We start from the raw sequence: 22,848 nt of genomic DNA on the forward strand, positions 1-22,848 counted from the left end.
CAGGGCTCGATCCCAGGACCCTGGGATCATGACCTGAGCTGAAGGCAGTCGCTTGACCGACTGAGCCACCCAGGCGCCCCTAGTGCAACAAATTATTAAACCAAACCGCAATGCTGACAAAATCACTTTAGCTTCAAATCACATGAAGTGATTGTTTAACACCACTTTCAAGGATTCATTTCTGTCAATACTAGTGCTTTGGAATAATTATCATGTACTTATGTAAAAACTTAATTGTGTTTGCCAAATTTATTTACGGTCATCCTAAAAAAAATTGCTATTATTTCTGACATTAACTTTGTTTTGTTTTGTTTTTTTCTAAAATGCACTGCTATCTTCTTATTATCCAAATACTATGGGTATGTATCATCAGTGTCTTTTTCCAAGCCATAAATGATGAAAGAGTAAAATCCATAGAGATACTGGGAAAATAAGATCAGCAGGAAGGAAGGGCTGCAGGCTACTGGATTTGGAAGCATAAACATTACATGAGCACACCCATGACTGAGCAATGTGCAGCCACACCTGGAGGCTGACTCTTAGACTCCATTCCCAAGCCAATAATGAAAACACGCTTCCTAAGCCAAAATGTAAAGATTCGATCACCTAACATTAGCTTTGATGTCAGAGACCTTTTCAGCAAACTAGCAAAAATAACTTAGATTCACTTTACCTAAGTAAGATTATACTGTCAAACAAATCAATATATTTTGCTAGATGTTACAGATCTCTGTTGTCATGGATAGTACCTATTTCACAATAAGCTGGTTTACTAAATAAATAAGTGCCACAGAAAATAAACTCATGAAAAACAATCATTATATAGGTAAGACATGCACAATTATCTACATAACTGAATTTCTGGCCCATATATATCATTAATATAATTTTTTCCAACTTTTAAAGGGTAATGAGGGGCGCCCGGGTGGCACAGTTAAGCAGAGGACCCTTGGTTTCGGCTCAGGTCATGATCTCAGGGTCGTGAGATCAAGCCCTGAGTCAAGTCCCATGACAGACTCTGAACTCAGCAGGGAGTCTGCTTGAGATTCTCTCTCATTCTCCCTCTCCCTCTGCCCTCCTGCTCATGCATGCTCTCTCTAAAATAAATAAATCTTTTTTAAAAATTAAAAAAAAAAAAGGCTAATGAATTCAACAGTAATATATAGAGGAGGAGGAGGAGGATTCTCGGATGATGGTAGACTAGGAAGCACCAGGAATGTCTCCCCACCTAGATGACAATTACACTGGCAGGATTTCTCTGATTACTAGTTTAGAACTCCAGTCCAGTCCAGCTTAAAAATTTCAGGGGAAAAGATGGATGGTAAACTGCGATCAATTTGGTCAATTTCAGCTCTTAGTCCAGTGGCAGCTACTCATCCCTGCATCCCCAGCCAGCGGCAAGAAGCTGTGCATGTGTTCCTGAAGCAGCTTACACACAGCCTGTGGAAGCCAGGGTGGGCAGAAAAAGGACCTGTCTTCCAAATACTGGGGATCTGTGCTATGATACCCAATTCCTGTTCTGATCACAGAGGTTCAGGAAAAAAGGTGGGTACCCATTGCAGCTGCACCTCCTCCCACTGTTGTGAGCCCCACTCCCTCTGCCTGAAGTGACTTCCAGGGCATTTAAAGGGTCAGTTCCCCCATTTTCCTTCATTTTTTGCTTTTTTCCCCTTTCAGAAGCCAGACATTAAAGACTAAGACATTCAAAAATGGCTGCATTTATGAGGAAAATTGGAGAGTGAACACACATGGACAGGGAAATGCTCAGAAAATACCTGGGAAGACCTTACATTTATACCTCAGGCTGATCACTGGTAAGAGACAGCCCCCAACATGCCAAAACAACAACAACAACAACAAAAGAGTAAACCTTGAGGAAGGAGGAGAATCTGATTTCCAGAGTGACCACATTATTAGATTCAAATGTCCAGTGTTCAACAACAACAACATAAATCACAAATCATATATAGAAACAGAAACAGAAAAGTATGGCCTTCTCAAGGAAAAAAGATTAGCAAAATATGACCATGAAAAAGACTTACTGGTAGATATAGTAGACAAAAACATTAAAACAACCCTCTCTTAAAGATGCTCAAAAAACTCAGGGTGCCTGGGTGGCTCAGTCCATTAAGTATCTGCCTTCAGCTCAGGTCATGATCCCAGGGTCCTGGGATCGAGCCCCAGGTCAGGCTCCTTGCTTAGTAGGGAGCCTGCTTCTCCCTCTCCCTCTGCCTGCCATTCTCCCTCCTCGTGCACTCTACCTCTTACTCGCTCTCTCTCTGTGTCAAATAAATAAATAAAATCTCAAAAAAATGCTCAAAAAAACTAAAGAAAGATATGGAAAAAGTCAAGAAAACAATATGTAAACAAAATGAAAATAGAGATTAAAAACCTAGACGGAAAAAAAGAAAAAAAAACCTAGAAGGAAATTAAAAAATTCTAGAGCTAAACAGTACAATAACTGAAATGAAAAACTCACTAGAAGGCTTCAAAGGCAGATTTGCGCAGGCAGAAGAATCAGCAACTTGAAGACAAGACAAGAAAAATTCTCGAGTATAAAGAACAAAGTTTGAAGAAAGACGAACAGAGCCTAAGGGTCCTGTGGGATACCAGAAAGCCAAGCAATGTACACATCATGGGAATCCCAGAAAGAGAGAGAGAGAGAAGGGGGTAGAGAAAATATTTGAATAACGGCTGAAAACTTCCCAAATTTGATGACAGGTATGAATATAAACATTCAAGAAGCTTGGGGCACCTGGGTGGTGCAGTTGGTTAACCAGCCAACTCCCAGTTTCGGCTCAGGTCATGATCTCAGGTTCTTGAGATCAAGCCCTGTGTCAGGCTCTATGCTCAGCATGCAGTCTGCTTCAGATTCTCTCTTCCTCTGCCACTTCCATTCATGCTCTCCCTCCTCTCTTTCATATATAAATAAATAAATGTTAAAAAAAAACCCTCAACAGTGGCTGCACCAGCTTGCATTCCCACCAACAGTGGCTCAATGGACTCAAGTCACATGAACTCAAAGACCCACACCAAGATACATTACTTTCAAAAGCCAAAGATAAAATCTTGAAAGTATCAAGAGAGAAGCAAACCATCACATACAAGGGATTCTCAACAGATTGTCAGATTTTCATCAGAAACTATGGAGTCCAGAGGTAGTAGGCTGATATACTCAGTGTTAAAAGGAAGAAAAGAAACCAAAATAAGCAGTCAACCAAGAATCCTAACAACAAAACTAGATTAAGACATTCAAACTGGAAATTAAGAGATTCCCGGATAAACGAAAGCTGAGGCAGTCTGTGACCACCAGACCTGCCCTACAGGCAGCAGTCTTGCAAGGTTGAAATGAAAGGGCACTGGACAGTACCAGGAAGCCACATGAATAAATAAGGGCCTCAGTAAAGGTAAACACATGAGCCATTATAAAAGCCAGTATTATTTTACCTTTGGTTTCATACCCACATTTTGTTTTCTACATAATTTAAGAAACTAATACATTTAAAATAATTACTGGTTTATGGTTTATGGTTCGGGGCACAGAATGTATAAAGATGTGATTCTGTGACAGCAACACTTGCACCTAGGGAACCACTGATCTTCTTCCTGTCTCTGTACTTTTGCCTTTACCAGAAATTTCCAATAAAGTTATAGATTATATAGTCTTCTTGAACTGGTTTGTCTCTCTGATCGTGACTTACTCTTCAGATTTTTGCATGGTGATGCATGTACCAGTACTTCTTTCTATTTTACTGCTAAATAGTATTCCATTATATGGATATAGCACAATTATTTATCCACTTACCACTTAATGTACATTTTACTTGGTGTGTGTTAGTGGAGCACTGTGATTTTAATTTGTATTTCCCCTGACAACGCTGAAAAACTTCTTCATGAATTTGTCACATTCATATAACTTCTTTAATAAAGATCTTCTATTTTTTTATTAGGGTGTCTGGCTTATTTCTGAGTTTTAAAAATTATTTATACATTACAGACTCAAGCCCCTTATATATATATTTATATATATATATCTATATATCTCTGAATACATTCTGCCATTTGCTATACTGTTTCATAATTTTCTCAGTGGTATCTTTTGAAGAGCAAAAGTTTGCCATGTTTTAAATTCTGCAATGAAAATTTAAAATATGCTTCTAAAGACTAGGGAATAAAAGATATTTGCAACGTAATACTACAATTAAAAAAACAGAATTCAAACTATATTCTCAGTATGACTCTATGTAAGGTTTATATACGCTACATGTATGTATCTCTATAAATATACACACACACATATACTTAGAAGGGAATACATCAAAATGCGAAAAAGTGCTTACTGAAGAGTTTGTGGGATTACAGGTAATTTTTATTCTTTTCCTTTTTAAACCTTTTTCAGATTCTTCCCAGTGGCAAGTCAGCACTCTCTGAAAATGACCTGAATACATTTCTTAAAGATCAAACCAGTTCATCATCAGCTACACTCAGGACTTCAGAAATGATCAAGGTCAAAAAAAATCTGAAGGTAATCAAGATATGAATACTATATTTATCAAAAGAAAAAATACAAGGTATGATTCTCGTTTTAAAACAAAAGCTAGACACATGCACCTCCTAAACATCCCTGTCCCAACAGAGTTTGATGGAAACAAACTATAATAACGATGGAAGGTTCTTTCTACTGCTCAATTCAGTAGCCACAAGCCACCGTACGGCAATGGCTGGTGGCACTGAACATGCCTGAGAAACTGAAATTTCAATTAAAGTAAGCATACATGGCCAGTGGCTACCACACTGGTCAGCACAACTTTAGGGGGAAAAACCAACCAGATTCATGTCTTTACTGCCCATTCTCCTCCTCCTTCCAGTCATTCAGTAATGTACTGATATTCTATAATCTCTCATCTCTCCCTAAACATCTATCAAATCATAGCTTAAAAAAGATCATACATTATTCCACTAATGGGTATTTACCCAAGGGAAATGAAAACACTACTTCAAAAAGATATATGAACCCCTATACTTACGGCAGCATTATTTACAATGACCATTTCCTTCATTTATATACACAGAGAGATGGGCAGGGGGAGGGAGAGAGGGAGAGAGGGAGTATTACTTGGCCATAAAAAAGAATGAGATCTTGCCATCTGCAATAACATGCATGGACCTAGAAGGGATTATGCTAAGTAAAATAAGTCAGACAAAGCAAGGCGAATACCACTGATTTCTCTTATGTGTGGATTCTAAAAACCAAAACAAACAGCAGAAACAGACCCATATATATAGAGAACCGATGACTGCCAGAGGGAAGGGGTTTGAGGAGGGGCGGAGGGGCAAAATGGGCGAAGGGGAGGACGAGGTACAGGTTTCCAGTTATGGAATGGGAAAGTCCGCATGAATGGTACAGCATATGAATTATAGTCAGTGGTACTCTAATAGTGTTATATGATGACGGATGGTTACTATGTTTATGGTGAGCATCACATAAAGTGAAGAGCTGTCTGTCAAATCACTACGTTATACACTGGAAACTAACGTAACACTGTGTGTCAGCTATACTTCAATAAAAAAAAAAGTGGGAAAAAAAACTCATACATTAAGCTTCCTATACATTCTCTTGAGAATGAGAACAAATGAAGAGTACCAATTACTCCAAGATTTTCTGAGTAAAACCAGTTAGCCATTAAGATATAGCCCAAACCCTATTTACTTTTCCTCTACCTAATTCTTCAAGGGTAATCTGAGTTTCTGATCAGAGCTGCTCAGTCACCTGCCATCTTTTTTCTTTTTATCTTTGTTCTTCCTCTTGTGGAAAAGCAAAAAGAATGGAAAAGAAGTTGAAGTGACACAATTTTATCAACAACATCACTCTAGCAAGTAATAAATAGACTGTACTTGCTAAAGCAGGATTACGCTAGCAAAAACACAGACATATATAGTAAGTTATCCTGTCATTTAGAGGTATTAATGTCATGCTGACTTTGTTTCTGCTTGCCCTGGTATAAAGCATGTTTTTTCTTTCACTTACATTACTAGGAAGCTAAAAAGTATACTTAGGGCTCACAAATAACTAACTTAACCTGGTGTTAATTCCTTCTGGTATCTTATGAGTTTATATAAAACTCATATATATAGGTATATATATATATTTTAACTGCTCAGAGTCAATCCTAATTTTTTATACTCTAACACTTTTTAAAACTTTGTTCAAGATTAACAAAGTTATAAAACAGAATACAAATTGCTTAAACAGATATTCCATGAGGTTTCAGAATATCTTCTTACCTCTAATAATGTCCAAGTTAAAGGGGCCAAGATCCTTTTTATCTGAATTAAAAAAAAATCATTTGAAAAAATAGAAACAATATCATTTTTAAACAGTGTGATTGTATTATGCTTCTCCAAACACAAGATTAAAAATTAAGATCAGTCACATCTTTTATTAGCTATTTCCTATTCTGATTAGGTTATCAGTGTTTTTCCTCTCATTTATGCTGTTTTAAATGATCTAACATACCTTGCATTTCCATGTTCTTGAAAATGTTGTGCTCTTAACTGGAATGCCACGAACAATGATGATGCTATTGCCAATAATTGGTTTCTCTCACTCTCTGTTAACTTGTGTCCTAAGGGAAATCAATCAATCAATCACATACATCATGTTAGTACCCAGTGCTTTTATCTTATAGAACTATTAGTCAGGCAAATCAATATTTTATCAAACATCTATTATGGAACTAGTATCGTCCTAGGCACTGGGCATGCAGTGGGGAGGAGAGGGAGCAAGACTGCTCAAATAAGACAAAAAAAATCCAAGAGGGATCTATCAACTAGTTTTGGAAATTCGGTAATAGACCCCTCAATGGGCTGATTAAATCACACTCTTATAGGCTTTGAGAAGTTCCTGATTGTCTGCAACACTTAAGTAGTGATGAAAACATCTCATATGATCCCATAATTACCCTATATGAGGATTACAAAAATTTGGTCTCAGTCTTCTCAAAACATAGTCTGTAAGAGCAATTCTCGGTTCCGCCACCCTCTTTCTCTTCAACGAGGTGGCGGAGCAGTTTGGTGGCGGCAGCCTTGCGGATTCGCACCAGCAGACGCAGAGATGCAGATCTTTGTGAAGACCCTCACAGGCAAGACCATCACCCTGAGGTCGAGCCCAGTGACACCACTGAGAATGTCAAAGCCAAAATCCAAGACCAGGAGGGCATCCCGCCTGACCAGCAGTGTCTGACTTTTGAGGGCAAACAGCTAGAAGATGGCTGTACTCTGTCAGACTATAATATCCAGAAAGAGTCCACCCTGCACTTGGTGCACTTGGTGCTTCGCCTCTGCATCATCGAGCCTTCCCTCTGCCAGCTGACCCCAGAAATACAACTGCGACAAGATGATCTGCCGCCAAGTGTTATGCTCGCCTGCACCCCCGTGCTGTCAACTGCCGCAAGAAGTGCAGACACACCAACAACCTGCGCCCCAAAAAGGTCAAATAAAGCCCCTCCACTGGCTCTTCCTTTTCCGCAGGGCGGCCTCCTGCCCGAGCTCCAAGGCCCAATAAAGTTTCCCTTTCACTGATTGGAGCAGTAAAAAAAAAAAAAAAAAAGAGCAATTCTCAAAGTGTAGCCTGGAGACTACTGGGAGTCCCCAAGAGCCTCTGGGGGCCCGTAAGGTCAAAACTACTTTCATAATCGAGCCCAAGTCAGGCATGGAGCCTGCTTAGGATTCTCCCTCTGCCCCTGCCCCTCCAACCCTCCCACGCTTGCATGCACATGCATGCACATGCTCTCTAAAAAAACAAACAAACAAAAAGTGACGATCTACTCCAACCTCCATGCAGTACAAATGTCTCTTCTACAGTACTGTTTGACAGATGGTTATCTAGGATCTATAAAACTCCAACACTTACAAACTGAAAACTCTTCCAAAGATTTCTAAATCATTTGACTGTTACTTCTCATACTGAGTCAGACTGTTTGTGACTTCCACCCAACTTTTCCAATCTGAAGTAACACCAAATAATTATATTCTTCTAATTCTCTTCTTTCTTACACTTGTACATTACCAATCTTGAAGGATATAGACTGCAATTAGACACCCTGCCCACCATAACTAATCTTATGATAATGGGTTCTAGCATGAGGCTACTCCTGATTTCAAATCAGAGGGGCCTTGATTCCTGTTGTCCTCCTATGGCCTGATGCCCATGACATGTCTACCCTGGCTCTAACTTTGGACTCCTTCTGAATGTTAACGTTCTTCATTACTATGCCCTCTGGTTTTTACCTTGCTGAAATCTCTGGCCCAGCTGGTCCTGATGTCTGGTAATACATGTTCCAAATGTTGTTCTAACTAGATTAGACTCAAATCCGGCCTACCCCTTTGGACCCGAAAGCTGGTCCAAGGCAGAAAGGGGCCCTGCTGAATCTTGGGTTTGAGATGAAGATCAGAGTGATCAATATATGGTATGCTCTACCAACTACAAAACTAACCCTTCTGTGCTAGACACAGTCAACAAATAAATACAAATCAGTGCCTAGAGCTCAACTGGGCCAAACTGATGACAGCTGCCTTATTCCTTATTAATACATCTCCAATTCTCCAGGCTAACCACCTACAGTTCCTTCAAAGTTCTTTACACAAGATATATTTCTCATACCATCTCTAATAAGAATATGATTTTCATCATCATAATCACTTTCTTTTGCACACACAAAAAAATGGAAGGATAGTTTATTTTAGTTCTTTTCTAACAACAGTAACATTTACAAATTGTGAAATAACAGACATTAAAATGTAAAGGGCTTTGTCTAGTATCAGAACCATGCAGAGGTAGTCTGTGACTAGGGGTTATATAATCATACTGTGGCTCAATATTATATGCTTATAGCATATAATAGCATATATTAAAAAACTTATTTTAGTTTTTAAAAAATATATCTGCTATTTTTATAGGTTCCAAGGTATAATATACAGTAATTTTTTAAAATTACAAAAAGTCCAAATGTGAAATTTCAACAAGTAATTTGCAATTGACATATGAAATCTAAAAAAAAAATCCACGTTTTAGCCATTTAATGGACACTGACCACACAATAATAATTTAAAAAGAAAACTAATTTTTTTTTCACAACAGCTTTCAATTTCAAGTTTATGGACCAATTAAAATTTTTTAAAAATGCTAAATTAGGGCTAAGCATTTTGCAAGAGACACAACATTTTACATAACACTATCATATCATTAGTTTTTTTTTTTTTTTTTTAAAGATTTTATTTATTTATTTGACAGAGAGAGAGACAGCGAGAGAGGGAACACAAGCGGGGGAGTGGGAGAGGGAGAAGCAGGCTCCCCGCAGAGCAGGGAGCCCGATGTGGGACTCGATCCCAGAACCCTGGGATCATGACCTGAGCCGAAGGCAGTCGCTTAACCGACTGAGCCACCCAGGCGCCCCATTAGTTTTCATTAGAAATCTTTTTGAGGGACTCTTGGGTGGCTCAGTCGGTTAAGCACTGGACTCCTGATTTCGGCTCAGGTCGTGATCTCAGAGTCCTGAGATCAAGCTCCATGCTGGGCAGAGACTGCTTAGGATTCTCTCCCTCTCCCTCTCCCCCTCCTGCTGCCCTGCCCAGCCCTCCTACCCCCATTCACGTGCATATGCACTCTCTCAAAAAAAAAAAAAAAAAAAAATCTTTTTAGATCACTTCAGGGGTGCCTGGATACGCATCTGCCTTCAGCTCAGGTCATGATCTCAGAGTTCTGGACTCGAGCCCTGTGTTGGCCTCCCTGCTCAGCAGGGAGTCTGCTTCTCCCTCTCCTTCTGCCCCGCCCCCACGCTCATTCTCGCTATCTAATAAATAAATAAAATCTTTTAAAAAAGATCACTTCAATCCCTAGGTAGTAACTAGACTCCTCAATTTTATTCCAATTGTTTTTGTGTTTTATGTCTTATAATTAGTCTTTATCTGGGATTCATTTTTGTATTTGACATAATTTAAGGGGCTAAGATTTCATAAAAAGTAAGAGGCAAAATTCCCACATATACTAATTTCTGTTTATGAGCTCCCTATTCCATTACACTGACATATTTATTCATTTTTCTGTTTTCTGTTTTCAAGGACTTCCATTCTCACACTTTACATCATATTGTTTAGAGAGGCTCAGCAATAAATATTAATACACAAAAGGCCAATTTTTATCATTTTTCATAATTTTCTTGGCTATTTTCAGAAATTTATGAATACATATAAACTTTTTAATCACTTAAGGTAGTGGACCTTGTGAATCTAACTGACGGTACATAAAATCTGTGTATCAGTTTGGGAAAGACTGGCACTCCTATCCTTTTGAGTCCCCAAACAATAACTGCTATGTTTTTCCATCTCTTCGCGTCTTACTTCTTTATCCTCGACAAGATTTTACAGTTTACAGAATCATATAGGTTCTATGTCTTCCCTATTAAATTTCTCCCCACCATTTTACAAGATACTACAGTTAATATGAACAGGGTTGGCTTTTTTCCATTTTCATTTCAAGCTGGCTCTTACTAACAAAAAGAAGAGACACTAACTTTGCATGCTTACCTTGTTGAATTCAGCCACCTTGCCAAATGTGCTTTTAGTAAGCCTAGAAATTTTTAGTAGTATCTTCTGGGTTTTCTAGGGACAAAATTATAAATAGAAGAAGAGAAAATGTTTTCTTTTTAAAATATTTAAATGAGCTTTTTTTCTTTTTTTGGACTTTTTGATCCTCTAAAACAATGACTGATAATAATGGTCCTTTTATAGAATTCATTTGTTCCTGACTTTAAGGGAAATTTTCATAGCATTTCCTTTAAAATTATGTTTGTTATTCATTTTCAGTAAGTAGGTTTTTAATCAAATTTAGTTTAATTTTATTTCTGATTTCAGAGTGTTTTAATTAGAAAAGGCAACTGAATTTTTACAAACACCTGTTTAGCATTTTTTTTTTTTCTGGTAAGCCATCAGTTTTTATGTTTTTCTAATTGCAATGGATACCATTAACAAGCTTAGGGTTTTTTTTTAGCTTTGAGGTACCACTTGCATACAAAATGGGCCCATTTAAGTGTGCAATTCAAGAGATATGACAAATGGGTATGTCCATATAAAACATCACAACCGTCTATTTCGAATTTTCCACTACTCCAAAATGCTCCCTTGCATCTCTCCAATCAAGACCTCTACCCTGCTTTCCCTCCCTGGCCTCAAGCAACTAAATTCTTTTCTGATTTCATATAAATGGAACCAGATAGTACTCTTCTGTGTCTGTCTTCTTTTGCACATAATATTTTTGAGATTCACCAGTGTTTCTGAACGAATCAGCAGCTTCTAACATTTGAACGTTAGGAAGTATTCTTTGGCATGAATATACTGCAATTTGTGTAGCCACACACTCCCTGAGGGCTTTCAAAGTAAGTGGGAAGGTGTGATTTGGTTCTAAAAATGAACTCTGGCTACTGAGTGAAGATGAACTGGAAAGTGCAAAGGTGGGAGGAAGGAGGTCCGTGAGAAGGCTGTTCAGAGTCCAGGCAAGAGGGCAGCAGCTCAGGCTGGGGTGGTGTGCTAGTCTGGCACCGAATGGAGACATGCCTGCATTCAATTCCCAGCTTTACCTGCACAAGCGACGGCAAGTGCACGGCACTAAGGTTTGTGAGCAGGTCCACATCTGGGAAAACCTGCAGTCTCGATGAGGGGGTTGAGAACACCTGCTGCCTGTTATCTCCCAGCAATGAAACCCCCACAAGGGCAGCAAGTCTTTTTGCTGACTGAGGAATCCTAAGCACCTAGAACTTTGGGATGTAGATAAAGTGTATTTAAATACTTCCGGATTCTTCCTATCCCTTTGTCAAGTGTGAAGGTAAACAAGAGAACGCTGCAACCTGACATTTGTTTTTCACCTCTGCCAACCCTGATTGAGAAGATTCACAAGCATGATCCTGGGAGTCTGGGGGGCCGGAATAGTGAGGTGGCAGAAACCCCGAGAACCTCCAGGCACACAGGACAGACACGGCCTCACACTTCAGTGGCAGATGTGCTCAACAGCAGCAAGTCACTTCCACCTCAAAGTTCGAGCCCTAGCCTGAGAGGAGTTCTAGGAGTTTCTCAAATCCATCTTTTGAAACCTTCAGGAGCATTACAGCTTGATATCTCTGCTGCACTCTCTGGCGAAGACAGGCTGGAAAAAGGTACAGCTCTTAATTTAAAAACCCTTAGTCTTTTTGAAACAGTTTTCAGTATCCCAAGACCCTAGACCACTACCTTTAACCTAACAGATTCAGTAAATATGAAAGAAAGGAGAAAAACTTCCTCCTCACAATCAGTCCTCACCGTCGTAGCCTTTGTGGGGATTGGGGTGTATGTTTGGGGGGGGGATTTCAAACAAAAGCCCCAAACCCCAAATAATGTTTAGGTTCTCCCACCGTTACTCATTAAGTTGGTGGTTACTACATGGAGGTCACATCACAGAGTAGCACCCACCAGGTCTGTGATACACCTCTGTAAACCTTGTGCTATTATCACCCCCATGTGCATGACCCAGTTTTTAAGAAGCCTGATCTGAGTCTCTTAAGTGGCTTTAGTTCTGTCATCTATTTTTAACAGTCATCTGGTGCCTCCCTTCCAATCTAGTGTTGTCTTAAATGATGCTGACAGATACCTGATCCTGAGCCATGCCTGTTCTCTCTTCGGGGGATGTGGCTTTGCTGATCATCTGCTTCATGTGTAGGCTTCATGTGTTGGGGGATCTGTAGGTAATCTCTCTATGGCCAGTTAGGTTTCTCAGAGAAGAATATTCTACCACTGTGACTGTGAGTACCTGCCTGACTGCCTGCCAGTACTTTGGGAACCAAGTGGGGAATGACGTTTGGGAGAGGGGGCATCACCACATTCAGTATGTCCACACTCACTCAATCCTCTGTCCTCTGGTGTAGAGGGCATCTTATTCTCTATGGAGAAAAATCTCAAAGCTTTTTCCAGATGGGAGAAGAACCACCCTCCTCTAAAGAGTAAGGGAGGGAATATAGAGAAATTCTTCCAGAGATTTTAGACCAGTAGTCTTATTTACAGGAATTTCCCAAGCTATCTGAACCTAACAGTGGCTAAGACTCCTGCAGGGTTCCATGGTGACAATGAGCTATTTCCCAGTTTTTCACGTTGTCAGCTTTGGATTCAACTTTCTTAAGTTGCTAAGTCAGTTAAGAATCATCTTTTGGCTCTTCATTTTCCAGAATGCTACCTCTTCTTTTTGTCCTCATGGACTTGCGTCTTTAAAAGACTAAATTCAGAGGCGCCTGGGTGGCTCAGTTGGTTAAACGACTGCCTTCGGCTCAGGTCATGATCCTGGAGTCCCAGGATCAAGTCCCGCATCGGGCTCCCTGCTCAGCAAGGAGCCTGCTTCTCCCTCTAACCCTCCCCCCTCTCATGTACTCTCTCTCTCCCATTCTCGCTCTCTCAAATAAATAAATAAATCTTTAAAAAAAAAAAAAAAGACTAAATTCAGGGGTGCCTGGTTGGCTCAGTCAATGGAGCTTGTGACTCCTAATCTTAGGGTCATGAGTTCGAGTCCCACATTGGGTGGGGAGCCTACTTTAAATAAATAATAAAAATAATAAATAATAAAAGCAAGTCAAAGGTTGGGAAAAAAATATTTTAAGACTTTATTTATTTTTGAAAGAGAGAGAGAGCATGAGTGGTGGGAGCAGAGAGAGAAGCAGACTCCCCCCACTGAGCAGGGAGTCCATTTCGGGACTCGATCCCAGGCCTGAGCTGAAGGTAAACACTTAACCGACTGAGCCACCCAGGCGCCCTTTATTTTTTAAATTTTATTTATTTGTCAGAGAGAGAGTGACCACAAGCAGGGGGAGCAGCAGGCAGAGGGAGAAACAGGCTCCCCGCTGAGCAGGGAGCCCAATGCAGGGCTCGATCCCAGGACTCTGGGATCATGACCTGAGCCAAAGGCAGACACTTAAGCACTGAGCCACGCAGGCATCCCAAAATGTGTATATTTAACCTGTCATCTTTACCTCAAATTGGTTAAAACACTTTTTTCAGTTATTTCCTCAAAAAAGGTATATATAATGATATATTTCTGAATTTTTATTCTAAAATCTCTTTCCATAATTGAGAAGCAAAGGATATGTTAGTTGGGTATAGTACTCTTGGGTCAAGTTCTTTCTAATGAAGTAGATATCTTAAGATTTTCTCATTTCCAGTATATGGTGTCTGAAGATGATTCTCTGCATATGACTTGGTGTTTCTTTTTTCTTTCTAGAAGCTTTAAAAATGTTTTGTTCTTGATATGCCTACAAGAGCTACTTTTTATCATTAATCTTGTCTGAAACTCAACGAATCTTTCCAATGACACTTCAAGGTTTTCTTAAGAACAGTGAAAAGAAAAAAAAAAAAAAAACCCGATTATTACTTTTAAAATTAACCTTCATTTATCCATTTTCTCTTCATGAACTATTATGTACATACAAAATCTCTCGGGTCTTCCTTCTACATCTCTGCTTTCACGCCTTATTTCCTTCACTTTACCTTTTTACTACATATTTTGAGAAACTTCCATTTATTCCTTAGGGTCACTAATTTGGTTCTTAGAAGTGGCCATCCTGCCTTTCACTTTGCTGAAACACTTCTAAAAATCAGTTCTTAGTTCATTAAAGTCTTTCTCCTCTAATTTAATGTCCTTAAATTTTCTTACTATTTTTCAGTAAGCTCAGTCATTTGACTCTCATATGAGTTCTAAAACACCTCCCATCCTCGGGGATTCCTTGAGGTCTTCCACCTTAGATGGTAATCCTTTTCCTTTGTACTCATGGCTCTGTTTGCTCTCAATAGTCATGTCAAAGGATTAGGCACCAGTTTGCTGGTAAATGATTAACAACCAACTTGGGTATGAAGAGAAGAGAAACACACCAGTATGCAGAATTTGCAGTTTCTTTACTGTAAGTACTTTCTCCAAGGCTGATTTCCAACAATCAGCATCTCATCAGAGATGAGCAGCAGTGCCCCAGAAGAGTCCTTGGAGAGGAGCTCCAATGGTCTAAATACTGCCTCATCCTTGAGGTCAACCTTGATTCCCTTGATCAGAATTGGTTACTTTTTTTTCTGGGCTCCAGACATTTTGCCTCTATCTTCACTTAGCACTTATTTTGTCCTGTAGTGTAGTTAGTTCTTTACATATTTATTTCTCTTGTGATATAAGCTCCTAAGTGCAAGGAAAATACATTATTTGTTTTTCAATTTCTTCGAGAGCCTACAGCAATTATTCGTTGAGTGACTTTAATGACTCAAAGGCAACACAGGAGTCCAAGTATCAAAGTACCACTATCACCAGCTAGACCCCAAGACATGATCTTTACTGCCCACCTGTTTGTGCTCACCAACCTCTGGCCCAAATTTTTCCTTACACTCTTCTTTCTAGTTTCTCTCTTAACTCAGACAAAAGACTCTACAGGCATAAAATCCTGTGATGGAAACCGAAACTAGCCCTCAAGCAATAACGACTGCCTAAAGAGTTCCAGCTGGCCAGACCACCCAGACCAGTTTGAAATCAACCCCGGACTCAAACCTGAGCAGATGGACAATGGAATGACAGTTATCCTTACTTTTTTGTACTAAAATCTCCACCAAAGGAAGAACACAAGCCTCGTTTACGTAATATACAATGTATGTACAGGCATGTTTCCTTATGGCACATGCGTGACCTTATGCCCATCTTTACATACTATGACAAGGCTCCCTATTTAAATATTCATCCTAACCCTAAATAATAGGAACCCATGCACCCATGCTCAGAGAGTCATAGCTTTGGAAGTTACTCCCCGTGATCTCCTTATTTGCTGCAAATAAAGTATCCTTTGCGTGACAACTCCACCTGATGTGGTTTCTATCTGTGACTCACCAAGGAGCAAACTCACATTGATTTGGTTACACCACTTTTAAAGGTATAGAAATAAGTGACTACATTTAATGGTAAAGAGAGAAGTGTAATTAATGGTATATTACTTGTGTTGAATCAAATTTTTACTAAAGATATGCAACTTTCCAGAAGAGAAAAGTTAATTCTGATCATTTCCTTTGATGCAGCAAGAGGTTACACTGTAGCAAGGCAGCAGAGAAAGGAGTCCAAAGTGCTCATTACAGGCCAATTGAAATGATAGTTCTTAAAATATCTTCTTCCTCATTTTCCCTTTATTCCAAAATCAAAATATTATCTTCCCCATTTTTCATTTATTTTTCAGAATCAAGGAACAATAGCATTTCAACATTAGAATCTAGTAAGTATATATGAAGAACACATTCCTGTGTAGTCTATGTTTTAGTTTTAAGCACAGTCATTCCAAAGGTCAATCTTAGAACCTTTAGTAACACTGCCCTAGTCTACAAATAAATTCAGGATAATAAACATATATAATAGAAAATTTTAATGCAGTCATAAAAACAGGCACTTGCCTGTGAACAGTGCCTAGGATAGTTGGACAGATGGGAAGCAGACAGGTAATCCCAAAGGGGCAAAATGACCCGGCCTCAAACATATGGAGAAGATCCTGGATTAACTTCAGTGGCCACTTCCTGCTGTCTCTTTCAGGCACATATATCAAACAATCAAAGATGATACAGTTTAATATATCAAATACCTGCTCTAGGGAAAAACAGGGAGGGAGAAAGAGAGTGATAGGAAGAACAAGAGACAGTAGCCATTCAGAGAAGAACAGACATGAAAATAATATGAGGGAAGACAGTAAGAGGTCCACATTAAGAATGGCAAGCTAGGTGTGTATTTTTGGAGTGCTTACAGGCATTCTAAAACAATATATAGCATACTCTAAAAACCTGTATGATTTATTATTTTGAATCCTACCAGAACTGAACGAGTACTGAAACAGGGGGAGGTGGAAACTCTATGTTCAATTACTGGCCATTTATTGTATTTTATATTATATACTTTATTATATTACTGGCCATTTAGCCTTATCACGCTCTCTGAGCTTTTGTTTCCTCACATGTAAAATAAAGGCTGAGATTAAATAATCGTCCTTCTAACAACTTATAACAATTTTTAAAACTGTTCCTATTTTATATGAGCATTAAGAGAATTAGACTGTCCATGCTGATAATGCCCTATCAAAACAGAAATGTAATATATTAAGTTTACCCTGGAAAATGGCAATGTTAGGTTTTTAAGTAAATTTCTGAGTTCTCCTGAGAACGTGGAACATTGGGGCGCCTGTTCTGTAAAATCTAAACTAAGAAATTGCTTTGTAAATGTATTCAAAAGCCCAATACATGGAGTTGACCTGAATCTATACACAGCCCCTAATATGACTGAGTCATCTTACACACTAAAATACTCTAAATGGATCTAAAGAACCCTTGCCATTTGTGAGAGAAAAATCTCATCCTCACATATCCCCAAATTCATCAGAAACATATGCAGATACTTCTGGCTTTTACTGGAATAACATTTCCATTAAGTCACATGGAAGTCCTATTGGTTTATCTCACATATTAACCACTTTTTTTGTTGTTGTTGTTGTTGTTGTTTTAATTTTTTTTTAAAGATGTTATTTATTTGAGAGAGAGAGAATGAGAGAGAGAAAGAGAGAGAGAGCACATGAGGGGGGGAGGGAAGAGGGAGAAGCACACTCCCCGCTGAGCAGGGAGACCGATGCGGGACTCGATCCCGGGACTCCAGGATCATGACCTGAGCCGAAAGCAGTCGCTCAACCAACTGAGCCACCCAGGCACCCCTTAACCACGTTTTTAATGCTCACTAATGGGTTTTCTCAGTCTCTCACTTGAGCAATTTTTCTACCACTGGAAACACTCACAGGTAACTTCAGAGTGCTAAATTTCACATTCCCCTCATTACTTTATTAAAAGCTTCATTTTATGGATAAAAACAATCTTCTTAAACATCTTCATTTTCATTAATAGGAATAGCATGTGGTATTCTGAAATTTTTAGTGCTAATTTTCATAAAGTTTTAATCATTAGAGTTCCTGCATATACCCATATAATGTAGCAGCAGGGAATACAAATTTGAATTGGCTTTCAGAAACCAGAAGATCAGGTAGGCTAATGCTCTGTCTACATGTTTTACTTCAACACTGGACTCATACCACATTCCACATAGTTGAATTCCTCACTCAACAAAATGATGGATTATTGCACATTCATGAGTCACTCATGAATACTCAAAATCACGAATGTCAATAGTCTAGGATACTCTATGTTAATAAATCTAGTACAGTATGGGCTAAAGGCCTTAATTTCAAAATAGAAAAATTATACATTAAAATAAAGTATAAAAGTAATAACTTTAATACAGTAAAATACTTCACTGCATACAAACCTTTAAAGCCATCAGGATACACATCAGAAAGAAATTTAGTGTTGATGTCTCCTTCTATAAAGCGTGAGTTGATTATCACCTCTCGGAGTAATGCAATATTATGTGTAACTCCTAAAAAAAAAAAAAAGAAAAGAAAAGAAAAAGATATCAGATTGAATTAGAGAACGAGTCAGTTAGAAATCTCTTACTATCCAGAGAATCTGTGTCTTATGACCATGCAAGAACCAGACAAGATTATTCATCTCCTCGACTTCAAGTAATAACAAAAAATGTCTGAAGCTATGGTAGCAATAAAACACCAAATGCAAACCTAAGAAGCTTATGCTGCCTAGTCAGTTCAATAGGGAAATTAATGTCTTTTCAGTAAATGGTACTGCAACAACTAGATACCCATTTGGGAAAAAAGAAAAACCCTAACTCAGACCCATACACAAAAATTAACCCACACTGGATCACAAATCAAATGTAAAACCTAAAACTATAAGACTTACAGAAAATACAGGAGAAAATTCTGATTATCTTGAGGTAGGCAACAGATTCTTGGGTAGTACACGAAAACCGTGAGCCACAAAAAAAGTGTACTTTATCAAAATTTGAAAGTCTGCTTCAAAGGATACAGTTAAGCAAATGAAATGGCAAGCTGAGAGAAAATGTTCACAACATATGTATCAGACAAAAAAATATGCATCTGGAATATATAAAGAATGCTTAAAACACAGTAAGATAACAGAGCAAAAAATGGGCAAAGGATCTGAACAGACATTTCACAAAAGAAGATATACAAATGAGAAGTTGCTGCACATCACTATCATCAAAGAAATACAACGAGATGCCCCCAAACACCAAATTAAAGTGGCTAAAGGTTAAAAGACAGAAACAGCACGTCAGTGGGGATGTGGGAGAACGGAAATGTCACACCCCATGGTTGGGATATAAATGGCACAATCCCTTGGAACTGCTTGGTAGGTTCTTAGAAAGTTAAACATATACTCACACATACGACTCAGACAAGTCACTCCTAAATATTTGCCCAAGTTAAATAAAAACACATATCTATACAAACAGTTATACACAAAAGTTATTAGCTTTATTTGCTATAGTCAAAACTGGAAACAATCTAAATGTCAATCAATAGATGAATGAATTAGCAAAATGTGATTTGTCCATTCAATGGAATTCTATTTAGCAATAAAAAGAAATGAATTACTAAAATACACAAGAATGAATCTCAAAATAATTACACTGAATTTAACAAGACTACTGTAGGAGTCCATTAACATAAATTTCAGAAAAGTCTCAACAACATATAGTGATAGAAAGCAGATCACCTGGTTGCACTGGGACAGGGATAGAAAGGTGGTGGACTGCAAAGGCAATGAGGAAACTTTTGGAGGTGACGGAAAGATAGATACAATAGCAATATACGTTTAAAAGATAGTATCTTGACTGTGGTGATAGCTTCACAGATGGACACATATGTCAAAACTCATGCAACTGAATACTCTAAATATGAGAAGTTCATTTTATGTCAAGTATACTTCAATCAGTAGAAGAGGAGGAGAAAGAAAGAAAAAGAGAAAGAAAGAAGGGGAAGGTAAGGGAGAAAAGCTTGTGATCCAATAGGAAACTCAGAAACACTGAGCCTAATACACAAGGACTCCTACAAAGTTAAAATAGGTAACTGCCGGGCACCTTGGTGGCTCAGTTGGTTAAGCGACTGCCTTCAGCTCAGGTCATGATCCTGGAGTCCCAGGATCGAGTCCCTCAGCAGGCTCCCTGCTCAGCAGGGAGTCTGCTTCTCCCTCTGACCCTCCCACCTCTCATGTGCTCTCTCTCTCCTTCTCTCTCAAATAAATAAAAATCTTAAAAAAAAAAAAAAATAGGTAACTGCCACAAGAAGGATTCGAACAGTATTGGGTGAGTTCTGTGAGACAGAAGGACTTTAGGAAGAGAGTATTTGATCTTGGTCATGCATATCACAAAGATGTAAAGAGGACTAAAAGGGAGGATGAGAGCATGTCAAATCCAAGGGAAGCAGGAATTCGATCAGGCTTCCGCAAGAGGAGAAGGACTAGAGCATGACAGTGCTGCATTAATGTGAGGTTTACTAATTCCTTCCAATTTCCTCATCCCACTTCCTCATCTATACCATTCTGCTGCATAACAAACCCAGAAAGCCTGATTCTGATCTTGCTTCAGTCTTACAGAGTGCTCACTTTCACAAAAATTATTCCCAAGTAAGCAAAGAATCAGACCCTCAGGCTCAAGCACCAGATCTACCCCTCACCTTGGGGAAGCGATTTTGCCTCTCAAAGATTTAGTCTGTCATCTGTAAAATGGTGATCCCAACAGAACCTATTTTGCATTATCATCATGAGGTAACGCTTAAGGCAATGCCAGGCACTCAGGAAGGTGCATTAATGTTGTGTTCACTGTGATCCTTCCACAAGAGAACGGATGCAGAGCAGAAGACAGCGCACACCTAATACACATCAGACAGCAGTTGTGCTCCATCAGGAGTCTCCGCACTAACCTCTCTCCCTAACTTCCAGCTTCACATCCTGCACGAGTCCCGTTCCTCCGAGTTTACAACTCTTTCTATCCACAAGACACAGCCATCCTAATAGGCAGCAGTCAGCAAACTCAGCCTGCAAATCCGACTGCCCCCTATTCTTGTAAATCAAGTGTTTCTGGAATACAGCTGTGTTTACATCCGATGTATGTGCTACAAAGACTGTGTGACCCACGAAGTCGAAGTGGTTAACTCTCTAGTCCTTCCCAGAAAAGGTTGCTCCCATTTGCTGTAAGGTTTTCAGCAATGCTGACACTCTGAGCGAATTAATCGCTACCTATCAACATTGACTCTACACCTACTGCTCATGTGCAATTAGACATCACAGGAAAGAAAGTAAGAGCCAACATTGCATATGACAGTATGGCACCTGCTTTGGGGGAACTTTCAGGAACCAGTCACAGAATAAGAAAATTACAAGGAGAAAGGAGATTTAAAAATAAGAACATCGTGGGGCGCCTGGGTGGCTCAGTCGTTAAGCGTCTGCCTTCGGCTCGGGTCACGATCCCGGGGTCCTGGGATCGAGTCCCCACATCGGGCTCCCTGCTCGGCGGGAAGCCTGCTTCTCCCTCTCCCACTCCCCCTGCTTGTGTTCCTGCTCTCGCTGTCTCTCTGTCAAATAAATAAATAAAATCTTAAAAAAAAATAAAAATAAAATAAAAAAATAAGAACATCGTGATCCAGAGAGACTGAATCATTTATCTAAAGTTTAGTAAAATAGAAATTACAATTAGCAATATATGTTTAAAAAATATGGCAACCTGTGGGTTTCCCCTAAAATGTGCTTTTCATTTTTCCTTAAATGTTCTGCCTTAGCAGAATGAAAGACCCCACAGACACAGACTCTACCTATATGTCTTACAGCTGGACCTGACAAACTAATTCCTAGACGAGGGGCTGGAAGGTAGAGCAACGCATCCAACTCCGGCCTCACTTACTTGCAAAGAATTGCTTGGGCTTCCTTTCCTCCCTCTTCCTATGGGCTTCTTGATATGACAGGAACTCAGCTCTGGAAATGAAGGTGTAGCAGAGCAACACGACAGGGGTGTGGAGGGGGAAGGGGTGTATCTCCTGGAATGACCACAGGACACAAACTTGCCCCATCAGCATAGACCAGCCAGACAGTTAAATGAGAAGTAAATAATTTTCAGGGAACCTGAGTGGCTTAAGCATCCGACTCTCAACCACCCGAGTGGTTAAGCATCTGACTCTTAATTTCAGCTCAGGTCATGATCTCAGGGTTTTGAGACTGAGCCCCATGTTGGGCTCTGTGCTGGGAGTGGAACCTGCTTGAGATTCTCTCTCCCTCTCTCTCCGCCCCTCCCCCTCAAGCCCCCTTCTTAAAAAAAAAAAAAATTAGTAAATAATTTTCTATCTTATTTATACCACTGTATTTAAGAATCTTTGTTACAGCAGGTTATCCTGTACTCTAATGTATACATATGGGGGAGAAGGGCATACCTTTCAATATGATTTCCCATCTCTGAGCCAACCAACTTAATACATCCACCTAGGCATTGCTCTAGGCATCTCTGCATATTAGACCATGCTACCTAGCAACCCTGTGCGAAACTCTGAGCATCTCTATTCCTGACTCAGAAGATACCAGGTGACTAAAACTTTTATAAAAACCAATTTTCAATCTATTCAAACTACCTCAAAACATTTAGAGAAAGTTCCAAATTAAAATATTAATGCTATTCCTTTAGCTAAACTTCCATGGAAGAAGTTATCACCTATAGACAATGACCTAGTAAATATCATTCATAGGACATGCCCTGGACAAAGGCACAGTTAACCCAACCTTGCTCTGTGGGTAATGACTAGAAGGGCTGTTGTAATTATGCCTATTTCTACGAGGAAAGTATTGGAAGGTATAAGAACCTTCTGATGACAC

At 39.3% G+C, this 22,848-nt stretch overlaps 1 protein-coding gene and 1 pseudogene across 3 annotated transcripts in view; one reads left to right on the forward strand and one right to left on the reverse strand.

Moving 5' to 3' along the window:
• The window catches only part of PCCA (propionyl-CoA carboxylase subunit alpha), a 403,499-nt gene that overhangs the window by 175,247 nt on the left and 205,404 nt on the right, over window positions 1-22,848 (reverse strand). For all 3 annotated transcript variants that reach the window (XM_045869658.2, XM_045869657.2, XM_064585924.1), the window contains 2 exons: window positions 18,380-18,490; window positions 6,518-6,626 (listed from right to left, as the gene is read on the reverse strand). In XM_045869658.2, coding sequence (XP_045725614.1) covers window positions 6,518-6,626; window positions 18,380-18,490 — 220 coding nt within the window. The remainder of the gene's footprint in view (window positions 1-6,517; window positions 6,627-18,379; window positions 18,491-22,848) is intronic.
• Window positions 7,114-7,499, forward strand: LOC123839868 (ubiquitin-ribosomal protein eL40 fusion protein-like; annotated as a pseudogene).

The sequence above is a fragment of the Mirounga angustirostris genome, unplaced genomic scaffold (assembly GCF_029215605.1).
Source record: "Mirounga angustirostris isolate CCGP_5_RB_7025 unplaced genomic scaffold, mMirAng1.0.hap1 SCAF_3, whole genome shotgun sequence".
Taxonomy (NCBI): domain Eukaryota; kingdom Metazoa; phylum Chordata; class Mammalia; order Carnivora; family Phocidae; genus Mirounga; species Mirounga angustirostris.